This window comes from Brachyistius frenatus, unplaced genomic scaffold (assembly GCF_029030835.1).
Source record: "Brachyistius frenatus isolate BFR_SWC_R1_liver_20210118 unplaced genomic scaffold, ASM2903083v1 Contig_3, whole genome shotgun sequence".
NCBI classification, from domain to species: domain Eukaryota; kingdom Metazoa; phylum Chordata; class Actinopteri; family Embiotocidae; genus Brachyistius; species Brachyistius frenatus.
This window is the reverse complement of record NW_027210602.1, coordinates 5,409,490-5,425,000: the sequence shown is the minus strand read 5'-3', so window position 1 is coordinate 5,425,000 and position 15,511 is coordinate 5,409,490. Positions and strand designations below refer to the sequence as shown.

General features: G+C 43.7%; 1 protein-coding gene across 3 annotated transcripts in view; it reads left to right on the top strand.

Moving 5' to 3' along the window:
- Positions 1 to 15,511, top strand: part of palm2akap2 (PALM2 and AKAP2 fusion) — an 87,369-nt gene that overhangs the window by 37,901 nt on the left and 33,957 nt on the right. For all 3 annotated transcript variants that reach the window (XM_069704425.1, XM_069704417.1, XM_069704408.1), the window contains exons 5-8: positions 7,065 to 7,179; positions 8,519 to 8,540; positions 9,807 to 9,932; positions 11,168 to 11,998. In XM_069704425.1, the coding sequence (XP_069560526.1) occupies positions 7,065 to 7,179; positions 8,519 to 8,540; positions 9,807 to 9,932; positions 11,168 to 11,998 (1,094 nt within the window). The remainder of the gene's footprint in view (positions 1 to 7,064; positions 7,180 to 8,518; positions 8,541 to 9,806; positions 9,933 to 11,167; positions 11,999 to 15,511) is intronic.

Genomic DNA, 15,511 nt, shown 5'->3' with positions numbered 1-15,511 from the left:
TTTTTTTTTTTTTTTTTTTTAAGGATTCATCTTTTTAAAGCCTTGGAGATGACATTTGCAAAGTTTAAGTAAAGAGCTACAGAACTTTCAAAGTTATAAATGGAAGCATTTTCTATATTGTATTATATATATAGTATTGTATTGTAGCACAACCAGTAATTTGTCTTTTTGTACCCTTTAAACTGGAAACAATGGGACGCATTTAGACGTGGGACAGAAAGAGAAGGAGACGTATAATGTATTGTTAGTTCTGTTTGTGAATTTGAGCTCAGGACAGTTAATCATTCATGACAAATGTAGAAAGGATCAAAGAAGTGTGCGAGTTACAGCTGATGCGTCTGGGTGTGTGTGAACGTAGGCTATAAAATAATCACAACCCGGTGTCAAAAAAGAGCGCTGAGGATGGATGATGTGCATCCCGCATCTTATCAAAGTGATGGGAATTTGAAATTAATATGAGCCAATGGGTTTAATTTCACCTGGTCTTCATTACAGCAGGAAAACAACAGGCAGGTGTTTTAATGCCAGTTTCCGTGTCCAGTTTGTGACACAGAAACAGGAATAAGTCGGGTGAATTTCTACCTGTAGCGGTTAGCCTGAGTGCAGATATATGGCCTGACTTTAAACTGTGACTTTGGTTGATAGGCCACATGATGTGCATGTGGTAACCTGTATCACATGCAATAAATAACACAAATATTCAGTCTTGAAGCTGAGATTCTTGCATACTTTTAAAAGTTGGTTTGACCTTTCACCTTTTAAGATTTTAACTTGAAAACTAACAAGACTGTACAAAAGATCATTTTGATTTTCTTCTGTTTGCACTGCAATATTTCACAATTGATGAACATGTAGGAAAATAATTAGAGTGGCTCACTGTTGACCTTTTTGGACTAGGCAGTCCAATGTGAGGATGCATTTCTCAAAAATTATGACACTAAAGGTTCATCTGTACCTTTATAAATCTCTCTATATTCATCACTTTTTAGCATTTCTGAGTATTATATAAACATTTAGTAAATGCAGCTGTAAGCAGATATAGGGATATATATATATATGGCTATATAAAAATATAGGCCATTTATTAAATACTTTTACTCAGACTAGTTGTTCCTTTTTTCTCTTTTTGGGATAAATTGGTAATTTGAAGTGTATCAGCAAAATAGTCAATATTGAACTGCCCTATATAGATTTTAACTTTGACTACTTACTTTTATTGACAGCTTGAAAAGCTGCGGCCCCGCCCACTGAGGCTTACCTCAGCCAGTAAGATTACTTCAGCCTCATCAAAGTGTACAAGAAAAACTCCAGAAGAGGAAGTGCACCTAGAAAGCAGTTTGCTGCTGTCACACACATACAACTTCATTTTTAGCTCCACAGTTTGGTTCGACCTTCTTCCTCTTTTTATCCTCCCAGCCTGTCGTTGCTTTGTCTGTCTTTGTATCTCTGACAGCACTCCAACACACACACACACACACACACACACACACACACACACACACACACACACACACACACACACACACACACACACACACACACACACACACACACACACACACACACACACACACACGCACACACACACACACACACACACACACACACACACACATCCTACCACACATAAAACCAGATGTCTGTTCTTCCTCCTCCTGTATGATGTGGAAAGCAGTTGCTGCCCACCCAGGCGTATCCATGGCAACTGGCCTGCGGTTGGTTGACGGGGCGGGGACGGTGACATCACTGGTCTCTTTTAGGATTGCCACAGAGATAGTAGCGCTGTCAGACCTGCAAGTATAAAGAGAGGGCAAAACAGGAGAGTGGTGGGTCATGGCCCCATGTCACACACGCGCGCACACACACACACACACACACACACACACACACACACACACACACACACACACACACACACACACACACACACACACACACAGACAAAATAAACTTTCTGTATAATAAAGTTAATTAGACATTTTAAGTTGATTAGTTGTTGTATAGTAGTTAGTTATAGTTATATATCTGGTTTTAAGTGTATACTTGATGGATGTGCAGCTGTTTATACTTTGTATTTACAAATTTTATTTATTTAAAGGACCCTGGACTTTATAAAGGATAAAGCATACAAAAAAAATAATGCAAGATCTATGGTTATGAATGACAGCTGACGTTGTGCTGACCCACTGCAGGTTTTTATCATCTTCATTCATAACCCATTGTATCAGCTCTCTAAACCAGTCAATCTCTCCGCCGCTTTCTTCATCTCATAACACAGCACTGCAAACACAGCGTTGTCACCTCAGGAAGGGTCATGATGACGACGATGATGATGATGATGAAGATGAAGATGAAGATAATTCTTCTTTTCTTTCCGTGCTCAGTTTCGACCATGTTTGAGGTTTGATCACTAGAGGGAGCCAGACACAAGCATCCCCATCTCCCCTCTCTCTTTGCTCTGGTCACCCATCTCTGCAGCCACACAGCGGCACAATTAAAGACACACTTCATCCGATCTAACGGCCCTGCAGCAAATGCTGCTTTTGCGAAGCTTCACTGGGAGACGCATTTCACGCAACTTTAGAATATATTTCAGTTCGTCGTTGTTGTTGTTGTTATTATTATGATGTACAGTTAATTTGTGTAATGAGAATAAATGATGCAATTTTGCTTCATCATTTCATGCCTACTTAGTTTCCACCTCCGTTTATTTCTGCCCCTCTTTTTTACTTATCCTCGGTGCCTGTGGCAGGAATCTCTAACGCGTAGCTCTGTACCCGTTTGTAAGTAGGCCGCTGAAGGTTTGGACAACGCAGTGTTTGCCATTTCCTACCTCAACATTTTATATATATTTTTTTATTATTTTTTTTTTACTTGTCAACGCCATTGAGTAAGAAGCGCACAATCTCCCCTCCCTGTCCTTCACTGTGTCTCCTCCAGCACCGTGTCAATGCAGCAGAGGTTGAGCTCCGCCCTTCGTGAGACACACAGAGATCAGAGGACAGACACTGCAACCAGCAACGCACCTGCACAACGCAGCAGAGCTGAAAAGAAACGTGTGCTCATAAAATACATAAATAACAGAAATATATTTTTGGCTGGACAGCAACAGTGGGGCCAGAGCTATAAAGCTAGTGTCTGTCGCTGAGTGAGTGAGAGATCAAATTTATTTGACTGAATGCCTTGACTTTTCAAATTAAAAGCAGACAGGGAAAAAAAACACTGCAGATGCCGTTGAATTTAAGCTGCTGTGATACAAAATGTGTGTGAAGAGTATCAATTTCTTATTGTTCACATAAAAGAAACTTATTCAGCTGGTTTTGGTGGAGCTCAGCAATGTGAATAAATGTTACTAAACATGAGTAGCTCTCAGAAACTTTCATTTTGTCAAAGTAGCTCTTAGAGGGGAAAAGGTTGGAAACCCCTGATCTATGGATTTACCTTCCCAGTATTTTTTACAGTGTGCAAACTCATGAAATACCACAGACACTGAATGAGTCCCTGCAGGAGGATAACTGTGATATTATTGAGATTTTTCATAAACACTGACAGGCCATACTCACAGATGCGGTTTTAGATTGAGATCAAAAATGTGTTTGCGATGGGAGCATTTATTCACATCTTCCAAGTAGCTGAGAAGGATTTATGTGCAATAGAGGCAATCGATGACAATGAGCTCCATATGTTTGTCATTGCATCGTGGGATGCTTTTTATACATTTTCTGATGGAGTAATAATGCGTAAGATTAGAAAACTCTTCCTTCTCTGCCATTTTGGCAAGACCTCACGCAGCTCAGAGGAAGCAAAAGTAAAACCCATTTCCCGCCAGAAAGGGGAGGAGAAAGGAAATAAGATCAGGAGGAGCAGAGAAGAGCAGCCACATGAGTGAAAATGGTGTGCACGGACATCTGCTGCGGTCAGATAAGACATACTGGAGGTAAAGATAAAAGACATGATTGAGGAAATTTTCATTTCCCGACAACCACCGCACACATTGTATGTTTGTACTCCCAGAGTGGGTCTTAATGTGTCAATTCAAGAGTACTGCAGAGTTAAAAAAAAAAAAAAAAAAATCTTTCAGTATGGAGGGGAAAAGGAAGGCGGTTGCCAGTGTGGGGAGATGAGGAAGACGGCCACTACATTTCTGTGTATTTGCTGAGTTTTGTGATTGACTTCCAGTTGGTGGTTTAGTTACAGATAAGACAATTGAGGTGATCCAACAGTTATTTATCTGCATCTTTTTTGACAATATAACATCTGCAAGTGGGATAGTCTGATCACGCCAACTGTATAACCGTATGCAGTAATCATTTTATGCCTTTAAATGTCTCTGAGCAAACATTTAGCAAGCTACCGTGACTACTAATGACAATAACTTCAATTGATTTGAAGCACATATTTGTAGCAGCGACTCCCGTCTTAGTGTCTGGAAAGGACTCGTATAAATTCTTCGTAGCTCTTGAACACTTCCTTTCAGTATGATGAGTAAATGAGGATGACGCAACTCGGCTAATAAAACATAAAGCTCACTCCATCTTGCCCTGCTTTCCGTTTCATCAAAGGTCAGCAATCCAAAAACTCTTTGCTGATGCTCAGATTTGTGTGTCTTTAACCAAAGTTGAACTCAACATGAAAAATTCATCTTGCTGAGACAGGCAGTGGACTCATCGCTCTTTAGCCTTTAATCACTTGGATATTAGGCTGGATGCAGAATATGGCAAGACTTTCTAACTCGGCAACTTCTTGTGCCTTTTTCTGTCAAAATTGCTTAATTGCATAATGATTTAAAACCATTTATCCTCTCAACTTTGTTTCCTGTCTCTGTAATTAATCTGCCCGGAGTTTGTCCTTTATTTTGTCCCATTCCATTTTTCGATGTTTCGGTAACACTTTACGGTTATTAATTATCGTTAGTTAATGCATGAACTAAAACAAATTTGAATCAAAAATTGTACATTTAAAATAAGAAATGGTAGAATGCGCTCTGTGCTGACAAGTTTGGTTCAGTGGTCAAATTATTATTTTTTTTTGGAGAGAATTCATCATTTTAATGTTTAATAAAACAACATAATCACCGATGATGTACTCACCTTTGTTAATGCTTTCATTAATGTGCTGTTCATGCACGAGATCATGAATGAAAGACTTTGAACTCATGTTCCTTCCTGAACATTCATGAGGCATTAATGCATGGAGTAATATTTAAATCATGCATGAATCATTGATAATGAATTCACCTTTAAGTGAAGTGTTACCCATGTTTCTTTATCACATCACTGTTATGTGTGCTGTTATGTTGGACTTTCTTAAGCTCTCCTTACGTGAACTGATCACACACTGATGCCGTCTCTGCTGCTCAGTCCAGTGTTGGGTAATTCTTTATCTTACCATCAAGGCTAGAGTTAAATATAGAGCATTAAATAAACTGACTGCAGTATGTACTCCTCGACCACAAAATCCACTCAGACGTGAAGTCGGACAAAACGCTTCAAAATTACTGGAGGAAAAAATAAGATTGTAATGAGCTTCTTTCACTCGCTGTCAATGCGCTGTAGATATGAACTGAATTAATGAATAAGCATCCAGTGTTCCGGTTCAGAAAGAGCTGCATTGTAATGGACAATACACTCTGATAAGATGCTCTTCAGAATGGACAGAGCTTTTACAATAGCAGTCTTCCTATGTGGCTATATTTGTTCCAGTCTCGCTATAGTGAGGACAATCCTCTTGTTTCTTTTTGAATACACGGAGCCTTGAATCATCTCATTTCTGACCACATTCACTGACCCTGAGCTGCTGTGATTATTTTGATCCACACAATGCCTTCAGGGAACATGAGGCCATTTCTTTGTTGTTGTTGTTGTTACTTTTCAGAAGAGAGCGCCGTCTCACATGTAAGCTCTGCGTGATTACAGCCAGCAGAGACAAACAACAGATTCGTTTCTAGTGAACATTGAAGATTCGGTGCTTGATTTTCTCAGTGTTTAATCTGCTACCCATGCTAACAGTTAAGTTTCTCTAACGTGCTTCAGACAAAATGTCCCTCTACTCGTAAACGGTACGGTCCAAACAGTGTGTACTGCAGCTTCTTCATGGTCACTGATGCTGATATGAGGACTGAGCTCTTACTAATTATTGAATACTGTGGGAAGACTTGACTGTTGATACCATTGTTATGAACCTTAATATCTCTTTTACACGCTCTCTCTCTCACACACACACACACTGACGCACAAATTCCTCTCGTCCCAGAGGAGTGTATTTTGAAGTGAGGAAGCAACCCCTGGTCCTCCTCCCTGACTGCTTCCTAGAATTGTTGTTACATCCATCTCTTAAAATGTCCACGTGGTGTGTGTGTGTGTGTGTGTGTGTGTGTGTGTGTGTGTGTGTGTGTGTGTGTGTGTGTGTGTGTGTGTGTGCGTGCGTGCGTGCGTGCGTGCGTGCGTGCATGCGTGCGTGCGTGCGTGTGTGTGTGCGCGTGTGTGTGCGTGTGTGTGTGTGTGTGTGTGTGTGTGTGTGTATTTTAGGGGCAATTTAGGGAATGGTACTCGCGTCTCCAGACTGCAAAGTGGCAGAGTTGGTTGTAAAGACATTCCTAAAGGCTCTGGAGGTAGCAAGGGCAGACACAGCATGACGTTATCACACCACTGCAAAACTGCTCTACATCTTTCATCAACCTGCTGAAGGAGGATGTCGAGATTTTCCTGCCAGACAAAACTCTCGGCCAGTTGCTTGTACTTTTTTTTTTTTTTTTTGGTGCAAGTTTCAGATCTCTGCATTATATAAGTCATTCGTTGTGTTTTGATCACACGACTTGCCACACGTCCCGATCAGAATTTTAGACTTCAAAAGGTCTGCGCAAACGCACCCACGAGGGATTAAGAACAGACTGAACCCCCGTGGACTAATCCAGTGTAAACGCTGCTGTCTTGATGAAAGACAAATTCAAAATGTTTTATCTTCACACTTTGTTGAGCACTTTTTTCTCTACAGAGCAGCATTAGCCAGCTTTTCCAAAATACTAACAGAAACTGATCCCTTTGTTTCTGTTTGTGTGTTTGCAGGCTGGAGTCTGAAATCAGTGCTCTTGAGAGTGAAGAATCTCTGATCTCAGCCAAAGAGCAACTTCTTCGACAACGTCTGAAAGAGACGGAGCGCTCGATAGAAGACCTGCAGAAGGTATAAGAACTGGAGATGACCAGTGATGTCAGCATGTCATCTGGACAGGGTGATAACGGTTTTAAAATGAAATGCTTATATATTTCTGCCAATAAAATGGCACTTTAATTTGGTGTCAATGCTTGATGCTCAACGCCATGTTGCTGGAGCGTAGGATCACCACATCTCTTTGTTTGAGCGTAAAAGAGGATGCAACATGAAGGAGTGAGATGGAGAAGAGGTGGAGTTTTTTAGGTTTTTTTTAAGTGTCTGAAATCGTGGTTTGATAGTAACTGTTTGTTTCACTGAGAGCATCATCCAAGCCTGTTGAAATCTGAGGAATCTTACAATTATTTCACATAGAAATAAATATGGCATGCTGTAATACATAAGCTGAAGTTAGCTTCTTGTTTTGCATAGTTAATGTTTTTTTTTAAGTATTGTATTTCCTGTCTGCATCTGCCAGTGGGCAGAGTAATAATGGTTATTTCCGGTCAGTGCGAAACGGCAGTGTGAGATTTGAAACAATACTAGTCACTATGAAAATCCTGCACGACACAAGTAAAAGTCCTAACATGGAAGAGCGCTATTTGTAAGTGTATTAAGGGAAGTACGTCATTTGGACAACAGCATTGATCGTTTCTGCAGTTTGGTGGAAAACGATGTGCATATATCAGTATGGCATCAGCCAAAAGAATTGGAGAGTATCAGCATATTGGATAGAGCAAATAATCTGATATCCTGCAAACCCAATTAGAACATTAAAACCTTGTGGAGCCCCTAATTGTCAGCTTTAACAAGAAGTATGGTCACACTCTGCCCTAACGCGTTGGTAATGACCTACAGCAGTGGAGTAACTAGTCCCACCCCACATAACTTTAAAAGACTTGCTCGCAATCTATTGTCAGTTTCTAGTTAATTACACATTAATATCGTATTTTTTTTCCTGAGAGCACATTAAAAACAGTAAAAAAAAAACTGTCTCGCATAGACACTTTGCTGCTAAGTAGCTTTGTGTTTACAAAACAATTCATTTTTACTTGCGCTGTAAAACTGATTAACATGCAGTCATGCTGTTGCAGTGCTAAATATTGGAGACGCACAAATCAATTTTTACCTCTGAAATGTAATATCACTTTTCAAAATAAAAGTGGTAACAGTACTGCATCTTAACACACTGAAAGGAACACTGATAGTGATGAAGAAGAAAATGCCGAGATAACTTTCCAAGAAACAAATATTATTTGAAATTTCACCTCATTATTAAATAAATTACAATTAAATAAAGTCCATTATTCTCTTATTGTCCCACATCACTCTGCTATGGCTCAACAAATATGTTCTCCTGTCTCTCTTTCAGAGTCTGATGACCCAGGATGAAGGTATGAACTCTGATTCTCCCACACACACACATTACAAATGCACAAACACAGTCCTAAACTGTCCATCTGTGTGTGTGTGTGTGTGTGTGTGTGTGTGTGTGTGTGTGTGTGTGTGTGTGTGTGTGTGTGTGTGGATAATAGTCTCGCTGAGGCAGGAGAGATGCAAGCCAGAACTCGCTGCTGAACCCCCAAACAAACATCCAGTCACACTCACAGGGACACACAGACAAACACGTACCTGCACGCAAACACACACTGGTACAAAAAAGTCCCTCATACAGATACACACACACACACACACACACACACACACACACACACACACACACACACACACACACACACACACACACACACACACACAGAACCCGGCTCAGCGAGACTATTGAAGCTCACACACACACAAGGCCATGACTCTGCAGCCTGCAGTCGCTGGCTTTATCCCCTTCTATTCACCGACAAGCCCCCATAAGCCCTGAAAGCTTTGTTCCTGCCGTCACACACATACACGCACACGTATAGACTCACAAAAAGCTGCGACAAGTACACAAACACACACACACATGCTTCTGCTGCATAAGCACTGAACCTCAGGGGTACTAGAGTTGCCGTGGACACAGAAACAGAGACGAGGAGAGTGTGTGTGTGTGTGTGTGTGTGTGTGTGTGTGTGTGTGTGTGTGTGTGTGTGTGTGTGTGTGTGTGTGTGTGTGTGTGTGTGTGTGTGTGTGTGTGTGTGTGTGTGTGTGTGTGTGTGTGTAAGGAATAGGGGCGGGCAGGGTCAGAGGGGTGTGGTTCGTTTCCCTGTTGGGAGGCTGGACTGTGTGTGGGTTTGTGTTTAGGTGTGGCCACACATCACTGAGGTGTGTGTGCGTATGCGTGTGTTTGTGTGTTTATCAGCATGTGGCTGATGTTAGAGCGCACGCGTGTGCATGTGCGCGTGTGTGTGTGTGTGTGTGTGTGTGTGTGTGTGTGTGTGTGTGTGTGTGTGTGTGTGTGTGCGTGCGTGTGTGTGTGTGTGCCTGTGTGTGTCTCTCTCGCTCTCTCTCCCTCTCCCTCCCCCTCCCTCTCTCTCGCTCCCTCCCTCTCTCTCTCTCTCTCTTTTTCTCTCTCTAGCTCTCTCCATCCCTCCCTCTCTCTCTTTTTCTCTCTCTCTCTCTCTCTCTCCTCCCTCTCTCTCTCTCTCCCTCCCTCTCTCCCCCCCCCCCCTCACGACTTTCCCCCACTGACGATGTGTCATTTGCCCTCCTGTGCTCCTGCTCACTAGATGCTACTGGCTGCATGTCCGCCCCTCTCTCGGACCGCATGGACCCCGATCCCAACCACCTTGCCCCGGCCACGCAGCCCCGGACCGGCCCACCGGCATCCGGAGAGCACGCCAACCCAAGACCTGGTAAGACTGAGGGAGGAGAGGAGGGCGAGGGGAGGGAGGGGAGAGAAGAGAGAGCGAAGGGAGGGAGGACAGGAAGGTTTTGGGCCGCAGCCAAGTTGGATTATAACGAGGATAAACTCGTACGCACATGGAGAGCGGACGGACACACACACACACTACACACACACCATGCACACACACACACACACACACACACACACACACACACACACACACACACACACACACACACACACACACACACACACACACACACACACACACAGGTTCAGACAAGTTACACACATGTGCTGAGAAAAACACACTGATAAACTCAGAGTTTATACTTGTGTTCTTCCACATAACTTAACCAGTATGTATCTACATGCATGAACACAGCGGTATTAATAGATATTAGTTCAAGCTTCAGCTTATCTTCTTATTTGTAGCAGAAGTATTGAAATCAGATAGGGAAAGCATTGAGACATATAGTTTTTAAACTTTGCTTTGTTAGTTTAGTATACTAGTATTGTGGCGCTATTTTACACCACAAGTTTTTATGTTAATTAACTTTTGTTTGGATTTAGTGGGATTCTTTTTAGTTGCAGTTTTTACTCTTAGTAATAATAACAGTAATACAGTTCTTGGCTAGTAGTCGTTTATACTCTCAATATTTGTATTTAGGTTTAATCATAATAGTTATAAATCATAAATAAACATAAATCGCAGTTACACAAAAAAGAAAGCGTATGTTAGTAAAAGTTGAGATAGTAAAAGGAAATCTGTATTCAGATTTATTCAGTTCATTATCTTGCATGTTTGCTTCATTGTATATAGTGCTGCCGACTTTGCAGTTGGCCGTGCGTAGCTCTCCAAAAAAAAAAGATGAACATTTAACATCATTAGAAACACGTAAGAAACGGGCCCCAAGTGACCTTAATATACGAGATATTTGTAGTTTGCCAAAAGGTACAATCCATTTGTCCTCAAATCAGAGTTCACTGACCTTCATTGTGTTTTACTAATTGCATACGTGTCAGTTTGATTACAAAACCTATATATGAGTTTTTAGAGAACACTGTGTCCCTCTCCTCACGCTTCACTCCCTCCACCTTGTCCCCCCCCCCCCCTCTCCTCCACTGGTCCCACCCCACCCCTTCACTCCTCCTTCAAACCCTACACCCTTTGTGCATCACCCCTTCCCTCCTCCTTGTCTCTCCTCTCACCCTCCTCCCCCTCACCTCCCCTCCTAACAGCAATGTTTGCCATGGAGATCAACGTGCAGCACGACCCGCAGACTGGCGAGCAGCGCGTCCTGTCGGCCAACCGTGTGAGCCCGCTGGACGCGGCGTCGCGTGGGGTCAAAGTCTACGACGACGGCAGGAAGGTGGTCTACGAGGTCGCCTCCTCCGGGGGCGTGTCCACCACCACTGTAGAGAACGGTTGGAGCTCCGTGCAAGTCGACCAGCTGCTCCAGCGAGCTGCCAGACCTGCGGGACGAGGAGGAGACAGCGGGAGGGGTCAGGTGACGGTGACCCCGGCTGCCCCGCAGGCCTACATTTCCCCAGCAGATGTTGACGATCTGTCCCCACCCTCCTGCGCCCCACCATCCATCCCTTCTAGCCCACCAGCCCAGGTCACCCTCCAGAGGGAAAGCCGACTGGGCATGATGCCCCCCTCCGCTGCTCCCATCACGGCCCAACCGGGGTCCTCAGCCCACCCGGGCACCGAGCTCACCTCCCCGCCCCAAGCCAGCGTGGAGCACCCGGTCACCATGGTGTTCCTCGGCTACCAGGACGTTGAAGACACGAGCGAGAGCAGGCGGCTGCTCGGCTTCGACGGCGCCGTGAAGGCCGAGGTCGTGCTCATCGACGAAGACGACGAGAAGTCGCTGAGGGAGAAGACGGTCACCGACCTCTCCATCATCGACGGCACGGCGGCCGACCTCGTGTCGGGGCGGCCGGCCACGTCCGAGGCCATCAGCACGGAACTGTCGTCTGACGGCCGTGACCCCGACAGCGCCTCCTCGCCCCCTGCAAACCCAGACGCCAGCACGGCCCCCCCGCCCGGCCTCACCCCTGCCACAGGTACAGACAAGAGGAAACGCTGCCAGTGCTGCACCCTCATGTGACTGAATCTTCTCCCTCTTCCACCCCTTTTATTATTCCCCTCTTCTCTTCTGTCTCTGGATGATTACTAACAGAAGCCCTGCCTTCCTCCTCCTCCTCCTCCTCCTCTGGACTCTGATCGGCTGGCACACACACCACCCGCACGCGCACACACTCTTGTCTGACTTTTGACTTTTTACTCAGTTGCATTATCACCTCTACATCTCTGTTCTTTCGTCACCCACTCTGTCGACAGGGTAGCTCCCCAGACAGCACACGACATTTCATAAATCCAAGTCAACATCAGTATGCAGAAGAAAAAAAAAGCTGTTGTCATGCTGCTATATTTTATGGTGAAATAAGACACAAAGATGGAGAAAAATTGACGTTTGTTGACAAACGGCTCAAACCGGGGCCTACAAAACTCCTCTCAGTGGTCAGCGAGACTTTACGGACAATCAGTCACGCATTGCTACGCTGTCTAACCAAACAGTCCGTCTGGCTCGAAGGACAATCAACCTTTAATAAGCCAGTTCATAAAACATTCAAAAAGACAAACACAAGCCTCAGTTATTTATTTTTTTCTTAAATTTCCTTTTCGGTTGCTTCCTTTTCTTTCAACCCCCGCTTCCTGTTGTTTTCCACACATAAACAACCACACACCCGACGTACGAACTCAAACAACCCACCACCTTTTCCTTGTGCAGACTCTCTGTGACGAGGGCGGAGAAGTGGGTACTTGTTGCCTTGGTTTCTTTATGTGCCTCTTAATTCTACGACACGAATAGTTCTAACAAACACTAGACATCGTGAGGTGTTTCTATTCGACTTGTATTTCAGTTTGCTGTTCTTATCTCAACCATTTGTTTCCTTTTATTTTGAAACTCAAAAGGCCATTGAATTGTTGGGATGCTTGTTTCCATGGGAAACTGAGTTTTTGACTCTTTTAGTGAGCATTCTCTGAACTCTCTCTCTCTCTCTCTCTCTCTCTCCCTCTCTTTGCTGTTTCCTCAATTAACTTCAGCTATTCCGCTGCTGAGGGCATTTCCTCTTATTCTCACACTTCCTAAACTCAGCAGCCAATAAGAAGCCTTGGAACACCCAGTAGGATCTATACAGCCAACTTTTCCAATGTGTCTCAACTCTGTAGAGCACAGGAAGCTAATGGCAGCTCAACAAATACACTCTGGCAGGGGGGGGGGGACACATATTTACACCTATGGAAACACATATCTAACAGGCTGGGCACAAACATGGGAACGGTGCACATTAGCAAGCACTACCAGACGACTAAATTATGATAGCTGTGCTCAAATGAGCTTTTAGACAAAGATTATGCACAATTTCATGTTCCTCTTTTTGTTCTTTAAATTCACTTCATTGCTGCAGAGCTCCACCAGAGATCCATTACACTCTTCAGAACACAAAGAGACTGAAAACACTGCCAGCTCTGGCCACAGTCACCGTCCAGGCCCTCTTTCACAAGGGTGCTACAAATAATTAAGGCCTGGGTGTCATAATTACATCATCTACTGTATATTCATCCCTCTGTAGGTCGTTTACTTGGCTGGTTTTCAGAAAATCTCTCAAAAGCAGTAATTGTCCCTCATTCTTCGCCTGATAATGGATCCTCTTGGAAGATTTTGCTCCATTTCAGGTGTTGCTCACGTTAGATGGAATAGAGAGGGCGGTGATGCTCGATAATCATCTTGTGAGCTGAATTTTTGGAGAGTTTGTGACTACACTTTGCCATTCTACACTACAGAGAGAAATCTCCTGTTGGAGTAAGATCAATAAAGTTGAACGGACCAGATAACAGACACACGATTGAAGAAAACGTTCGCACATTTACAAAGAAGTCTGGCGAGGGAGGCTGTTAGGGTCCAAATATGTGGCTCAGGTTTGTATCAAGTGGCTGTGATGCCCTTAGTTCAAATCGAATCTGGGATTTATACAACATGAAGAAAAGACACCAGGAAAAAAATCGAAATCTAATCACAAATCTGAACGGAACTTATTTGGTGATCGACTGGCACCGAGAGCCTCAGCAACCTTTTTTTTTTTATAAAGTACACCGGGCCGTTTGTTGGTCTGCTATACTGGTCCTAATCCTTCACTAAAGAACACCACGTTTTTCTGCTCTGTGTACTAACTCTGGCGATAGTCACAAAGATGATGAAACACAGAAACAATATTCCTCGGCAACAAAGAGCGCATTTCCAGCAATGAAAGCTCCACAGCTTCACAATCCCTCCTCTAAACCAAACTCCAAGTCGCCCCCCCTTCAATCATCCACGCTTCAGTGTGACTGGCCACTGCTGCTGTCGGTCAGTCCAGCTGGCTGTGTGATTGGCCGTCGGCATCTGGTTTCCTGTGTAGATACAGAATGTAAATACGCTCTATATTCTATTTAGCGATGATTTTATTTTACACATCTATATAGAGATCTAGAGATAATTATGGAACTAGACATGTCCTTCATACAATGCCATATGATGACTGTATGAGTGCATAAATGAGAGCTTTGTATATTTTCATTCTCTCACGCCACTGCTTTGCTGTGTGTAATCTCACAATTAACACCCCCCCCCCACACACACACACACACACACGACTTCTTCCCCTCCCCTCTGACCATCGGCGACTAATGCCATTCCCAGACGTGCTGCACATCATTATTTTCTTTTATCAAGGGTTCATTCGCAGCAAATTCACTGTAAGGCTGTAGGCTGGGGACAATTTACAAATATCATCCGAGTTCCAGATTTGGCCAAAATACACACATCACACAGCTGTTTGGTTTTGGAGACTATTGCAGAGAAGTGTATTCTGGGAAGTGTAGTGTTCAAGTTACCCCCCAAAGTGTGATGCACACACAGGGTGCAGCAGAGCAAAGAAGCACTTGCAGTATACACATACAAAAAGGAAATTACAATCACAGTTCCAAAAGCATAAAAAAAAATAAAAAAAAGAAGAAGAAGTTTGAGAATGAAACATGACCAATCCAGTTTGCCTGTTTGGGTTTGTGTGTGTGTGTTTTTTTTTATGTAAAGCAAGGAGCTGTACATGAACAACCACTGGTCGAGTTTACCAGCCCCACTGCCACGCCTGCAGTGCTCCTCTGACTCTGTAGGGGTCTCTGTTTTCCTGTCAACCTGCCCTCATGGTTGTATGGACTGTTAAAACAAAAAGGAGCCATTTTCTATTGTTCATAACTCTCTCCCCCTCCCTCTCTCTCTCTCTCTCTCTCTCTCTCTCTCTCCCTCTCTCTCTTCCTCCCTCCCTCTCTTTCTCTCTCTCTCTCTCCCCTCTGATGTCTGTATCCTCTCTCTCTATCTTTGGTCAATAAAGCTGAGTTTCTCCAGTTCCCCCCTTTGCTGTCTCTTGCTTGTTGTTCTTTCCATCTGTCGCTAACATTCACTTTTTCATTGGCTGCTGACAAACACAACCACCAGCTGTCCTCACTTGCACCCAGCTGTTATAATACCTCAC